Source organism: Mycetomoellerius zeteki, unplaced genomic scaffold (genome assembly GCF_001594055.1).
Source record: "Mycetomoellerius zeteki isolate Tzet28-1 unplaced genomic scaffold, Tzet1.0 scaffold102, whole genome shotgun sequence".
NCBI lineage: Eukaryota > Metazoa > Arthropoda > Insecta > Hymenoptera > Formicidae > Mycetomoellerius > Mycetomoellerius zeteki.
In genome coordinates, this window is record NW_017255933.1 from 2,217,910 (window position 1) to 2,221,436 (window position 3,527).

Genomic DNA, 3,527 nt, shown 5'->3' on the forward strand with positions numbered 1-3,527 from the left:
ATCGCAGCCGGTTTAGGTATATAACCGTTGTGCGGTCAATCTTTCCCCTCAAACGCTGCCTAAGAGTCCGAGCAAGAACTGGAGAGCGAGCTGCAATCAAGACATTCGCGACAGGAAGAGAGGAAGTATCACTGTACAATGAGATTGACGTTGACGGTAAGGATCAGGAATGATATAATTTATCGAATAATTAATCTAATTTTTCAAATTCTACCTTTTCTTCCATATGAAAAACAATTTTTTTGATTGGACATTATATTTAAAATATTTTATAGTTTTAAATATAATATATCAAGTTGAAATTATTGCTGTTTCCTTCTTTACCGCTTAATTTAACATAATATAATTGAGTATAAATTATGTTAAAATGATAAAATGAATATTAAAAATGTAATAAAATATACAAAATTATAATAACCAATTTTATATAACTCTTTAAAAAGTAACTATTATTTAAAAATATGACTGTAATGCTGTATTAATTATTTCATCAAAAATATAACAAATTTGTCTAATTATAACAATCGATTTAATTAAATATAGTAATTAGATAAAATAATAAATAGGTAATAAAAAATATTAACGTAATAATAAAATAAAAAATAATATTAATTTCATTATCTTCCGACAATATTTCGTTTTTGTTTTAATTGCTTCTATTAAGCATTTTAAATTAAGCATTTTTTAAATTAAAGTTTAATTTTAATTTCTTGTTTGTTTGCGCATAAAGTTTATTTATTTGTTTTGATTCATGATGATGAGAGATGTCATATTGCGAAATGTCTTCATCAATCACTAAAAATAGAAGTCGTAAAAATGTAATTAATGAAATTCTATTTTATTGTCTTCTCTCTCTCTCATTAGTAGATACTAAGACATAAAATAAACAGGAAAATTATCATTGAATCAAAATTGATTTTCTATAAACTCACAGAAGTCATCAAGAAAAGAATGACATTTTTTATTCCAATTATCTAAATGGCATTAGAGTATATTCGCTTAAGGAAATATTTCATTTTCCGTGTTTTTATTAAGACGTGATTAAAGTTATCGTGTCAAACCGCAGAAGATAACATTTATATGTTCCGTCATGTAGTAAAGACTATGTCAACTTCGAGAGAATTTAAAAAGACCTGATTTTTTAATTTAACATGTACGTATATCTTTTTACGTACACATTTATTAATATCAACACTTTTCATCTATTCTCTTTTCTTAAATAAAATAAAAAGATATTTTTATTGATACGATATTGTAATCTGCATTTAAAAATAGAAATAATATAAAAATTAACATCTTCATAAATAGAAAAGCAAAATATATAAATATTAATCTATTTTAATAATTCAAAGCGATTAAGAGACGAGCGAATAAGATATTTAAATAAGCAGATCCTTTTTAACATTTAATAAAATAGCAAATATAACATAATATAAATACGTTTCGGCTCACAAAGTCTTCATCGGTTATAATAACATAAAAATTAAAACTTACAATCTTAAATCTTACATCTAACTATAAAGTAACAATGAGAGATAAGTTGGTTCTTTCCGTATATGATGTGGTAATTAAAGATGCAGGGATACACCATGTCCAACAACAAAATATAAGTAGTTAGCATCAAAATGTAAAGTCCAATAACAAATTCGTTTGACAGCGAGAATTAAGTTAAGTCCTATGTAAATTGTAAGGTCAATATTGTCTAGACAGTTAAATTTAAGTCACTAAAAATCAGGAAATGGAAAGTTACTTTTTGTAACAAGTTATAGGTACTCGTAACCAAGTAGAAAAAGTAAAAAGTTACCGTTACTTATAGTTACCAATTTTTAAAAGTACAGTTACTGTTACTTGAGGAAGTAACTTTTCGTTACTTTTCCGTTACTTTTTTAAAATCGACAACCACCAATCACAGCGGACGGATGCCTAGGAGCTTATTTTTAGTTTCAAGCACTAAGTGACTTGTGTCCAATCGAACCATGTCCAATCGTGTGCAAAGTAACGATAAAAATAACTGTAAAATTCGTTACCGTTATAAAAAAATGTAACTACGTTACCGTTACAGTTATCAAAAAAAGTAATGCAGTTATATTTTATTGTTGGACACAGTTATGCCTGCTCTAATTACTACATCACATGCGTAAAGAAAATTCTATCTGGTTACCGACTTGTCTCTCATTGTCACTTTATAATTAGATGTAAGATTTAAGATTGTAAGTTTTAATTTTTATGTTATTATAACTGATAAAGACTCTGTGAGTCGAAACGTATTTATATTCTATTATATTTGCTATTTCATTAAATAGTTAAAAAGGATCTGCTTATTTAAATATCTTATTTGCTCGCTCTTGGTTGTTTTAAATTATGGATATATTGCTTTACAAACAAACAAGCGTTATCTGCTTATATAAATATTATTATTTATTAATCTATTTTTCAGCTCTTTTTATTGACTATCTCGCTAAGCTTAAGCAATGCGAGAAGTCACCACCACACAAGCGTATTAAATTCCGATCGATCAATCAATCAACCAGATTACATACAATCGGACAAATTCTTAGATCACGAAAAAGATATCAAGCGGGTGCAAATCTACAATCAAATTGGATTGGATGGTAAAGTACGAAGAATTCATTTGGATTCTAATGAAGAAGATAAACCAGGCATTCGTGCATATGGTCTACCGAAAAAGCATTTACAAGATAACGGTATTATTGAGAGATTGCAGCTTGGAGAAGATCGCATAGATAGCAGCTTAAAAAGTGGTCGATTGGTAAATATTATGTTTAATCAATTAATGTAATATATTCCTAAATTCATGACTTGAATTTTTTTTTAATTTTCATCTTAATCTTATATCGGGACTTGAAATATAAATTTATATAAGTTAATATAAGATACATATTATATTGAAGAATTATATTAATAAATTATAATGATTAAAAAATATTTCTATAATTATATAATTTAACATATTATATCACAACAATATATTGTTGCAATTATATTATATTACACTACGTTATTGATTTAAATCATAAGATAAGATATGTTTACAAAAATTATAAAACAATATATCTCATATCTACGTAATAATTGTAAATGTATACAATGAAGGATGAATCTTTTATAGGTGGAAGCTTATGGAATACCGAAGAATAAAATGGAGACCAACGGCTTTATAGAAAGATTGTCATTGTCAAGCACAGATCACCAAGCTGCTAAATTAGACTCAAGAAATGAAAATGTTAGAATAAGGAGATCTATTCGTACGGGATCCGAGAACAAGGTCGAAAAGAAGGTTGTTAGCGAAGCAGAAGATATGCAGGCACAAGATTCTAAGGTTTTTAGACCGCTTTTCGTCCATAGACAGCAAGTAGCTGAAGACGGAAGCACGCGAGGAATGTATTACATAGAAATCACAGACATTTATATACGACGCATCAACCTTGCTATCATCATCGAGTGACCAATTGATTTTATTATAAGAATAATATGAATATATATTCTTTATTCTACAGAAATTAACT

At 27.3% G+C, this 3,527-nt stretch overlaps 1 protein-coding gene across 1 annotated transcript; it reads left to right on the top strand.

Annotated features, from left to right (window-relative positions):
* LOC108720359 (uncharacterized) lies at positions 1–3,527 on the top strand. The gene is made up of 3 exons (XM_018444335.1): positions 1–156; positions 2,438–2,770; positions 3,131–3,527. Exons 1-3 carry the CDS (start codon positions 139–141, stop codon positions 3,464–3,466), a joined length of 687 nt encoding a protein of 228 aa, XP_018299837.1. The 5' UTR covers positions 1–138; the 3' UTR covers positions 3,467–3,527.